The following is a 2936-nucleotide window of genomic DNA, read 5'->3' on the forward strand; positions in this document are numbered from 1 at the left end:
TTGCTATGTAGCCTCTCTGTGTGGGCAAGTTTGGGTTCCTCATTGTGTGGTGGCTAGATTCCAAAAATGAGCATTCCAAAAAAGCAAGGTGCAGGTCCAAATAATCAATATGGTCTAGCCTAATGAGTCACAGAGCATCACTTCAGGCATAGTCATAGCCAATCTAGATTCAGGAGGAGAAAGCATACACCCATCCCTGTGTGGAAGGAATGTTCAAGGGCATGTGGCATAGGAGTATCATTGTGATCACCTCTGGAAATTACAATCTGTCACCCTTAAAAGAGGGATTGGGGTTGGGATGATGGATGCTACAGGGAACACTCAGTCAGCTCTTTGTTAGGCCCCTGCAGGGAACCTCATTCAGAAGGGAAAAAGAGAAAGAAAGAAACTAGAACAAGGTCTCAAGGAAAGAGGAAAACGTCCTCTTTGGTTTTGTCTTTCTCATCATAAACATACAGTCAGCCTCTAAGAAGGGAGCAGGGGCCAGGAGCAGAGGAAACTAAGTCACAGACAGCAGTGCCTGGCGTTGGGTCCACAGAAGTGAAGAGCTCAGGGCTGAGAGGGTCTGGACAGCATAGTGTGTGCTGGACATTATTGTTCAGAAGTGGAAAGAGGAGGCACATCTTGGTATGGGCACTTCTCCTGTTGCCCAGTCTCCCTAGAGCTGGCCACCAACTAGGGGAGCAGATAGAGAGGCACCCTTCCTCCTAACTGTGTTCTATGTGTGTTGTTTACCCTACAAGGTGATCACCTCAAGGTCCCTCCTTCCCTCCCCTACAGGCTTCCTCCATCCTTTAAAGCAGAAACCACAACCCCTTCACAGGGCCTTACTTCTTGGTCAGCTAACCTACTTCCCCTTTAAGAAGGAGAAAGGAGGAGCTCCCTGTACTGTAGACAGGGATTGGTTGCAAATCCAAGGGCCCCAATTGGACACTGACTCAGGCCATTGTAACCACTGACACTACTGGAGTAGGGGATGAAGTAGGGCCCCCATCCCCTGAGACCTTCATTAAATGCAGTGCTGGTCCTGTGGGGCTCTTCTCCTGACTCCAGCTGTGCAGCTCATCTGAGCTCAGATGTTGGCCTGGTACAGGAGACCGAACACACCCTCCACCATGGCGAGGTTCTTGGGTAGAGGACTTCACCCAGACCATGTTCTCAGGGCTTCTGGATGAGGAAGGACCATCAGAGCCCCTGAGATAGCATGTAGGGCCCAGGAGACAGAGCCTGGGCACTGAAGGAGTTGTCCAGGACCTCTCCTTGACACACCCTTCTCTCAGTAACTTCTTAGACTGTGTCTTGTTCTTATTTCACAATCTAGAAGCAGGAACCACCAGAATCCCACAGCTCTTTCCTCCCATTACTGTCACTTCCTCTGACATCACAGGAGAAAAGGCTGTATCTCCCTCCACAGAGCAGTGTCCAGGGTCTCCCCAGGATAACACCAGCACAGAGCAAGCTCCAGGGACCACGACAATGCCCATCCCTGCCTCCCAGACTCAACTGCCTCTGCCTTCCTTGCTGCTACTTCTGCTGTTGGGACTCACAGGTGAGTCTGGCTACCCTCAGGCACCACTGTGCAAGAGATGCTAACCTAAGCCTGAGCTGGACAGTGGTACCCTTCCCTCCTTGGTGGTGGGGCAGATAGGTCTCTGTTCCACACCACCTCACCTTCTGTCCCCCTCCTTCTTCTTAAATGACTTCACAGTCCTCAGGCCTCCCCACCTCTCCTCTGTCTCTTCCCCTTTAAAACTTTTCTCAAAAAAAGCAGTTGTTTTGATAAGAAGGAACTTCCAAAGATATCCCCCCAGAAGTCCTACTTCTCCTTATTGCTTGGAGGGGTCCTTTCCTTTCCCATTCATGTGCAGGCAGGACTTACCCAACAGGGGTTCTTCATCCAGTCCTTCTTCACTGCCCTCTGAGTCACTGGACAATACTTGGACTAACAATTCAAGCCCAACCAGAGTGCCTCTGCAGAAAAACCTGGCAATCTCCTGCAAGGTCACAGTCATTGAAAACTATACTGAGAACATAGTTCTCGTGGTCGCCACAAGTCCGAACTGATGTGACAGTGACTGTTCATTCTTGGGTTTTGTTTTTTTCACTTCCCACACTTCTGACACCCTGTGAAGACTCCATAATCCCCTGGGGCTTAACCTGTAGAATCTGGCACCATCCTGAAGGAGGAAGTGAGGGTGCAGCATTGTCCTGCTTGGTCTGCTGAAGATCAAAGGGCCCAGGAGGCTGGACTCCCCATTTACATACATCTGTATAGATGTATATTGGTATGAGGAAATGGCTGTGTGTATGTGTGTGTGTCTGTGTGTTTGTGTATATGTTTGTGTGTCTATGTATATATATATGTTGTTGTGGGGTGTTGTCAAGTTGATTCTTGACTCATAGTGACCCTGGGTGACCGAATAGAACTGCTCCATTGGGTTTTCTTGGCTGTAATCTTCACCGAAGCCAATCACTAGGTCTTCCTCTCATGGAGGTGCTGGGTAGACTCAAACCACCGAGGTTTTGTTCAGCTGCCATGTGTTTCACCATTGCACCACTAAGGTTCCTACGTATACATACTTCTTTTTTTTTTTCCCCAGTTGCCATAAACTTGACTCAGACTCATGATGACCTCATATGTGTCAGAGGAGACGGATGTTCCATAGAGTTTTCAGTGGCTGACTTTTTAGGAGTAGATCACTAGGCCTTCCTTGTAAGTCCCCTCTGGGTGGACTCCAACCTCTAATCTTTCACTTAGCAGCTGACTGGGTTAACTGCTCACACCACCCAGGGAGGTGGTGTGTGTGTGTGTACACACGCATGTGTATTATATTTGTGTGTGTATATATATATATGCTGTTGTTGTTGTTATTTGCCATCGAGTCGGCCCCGACTCATAGTGACCCCTCCTTGGGTTTCTGAGGCAGTATCACTAC

At 48.9% G+C, this 2936-nt stretch overlaps 1 protein-coding gene across 1 annotated transcript in view; it reads left to right on the top strand.

The window, feature by feature from the left end:
* Positions 1-1476: 1476 nt before the first annotated feature.
* LOC103191819 (signal-regulatory protein beta-1-like) overlaps positions 1477-2936 on the top strand; it is a 15178-nt gene continuing 13718 nt past the window's right edge. The window contains exon 1 of the mRNA XM_042783619.1: positions 1477-1549. Within this exon, the coding sequence (XP_042639553.1) occupies positions 1477-1549 (73 nt within the window). The remainder of the gene's footprint in view (positions 1550-2936) is intronic.

The sequence above is a fragment of the Orycteropus afer genome, unplaced genomic scaffold (assembly GCF_000298275.1).
Source record: "Orycteropus afer afer isolate SDZICR_OR568_19922 unplaced genomic scaffold, OryAfe1.0 scaffold00020, whole genome shotgun sequence".
Lineage (NCBI taxonomy): Eukaryota > Metazoa > Chordata > Mammalia > Tubulidentata > Orycteropodidae > Orycteropus > Orycteropus afer.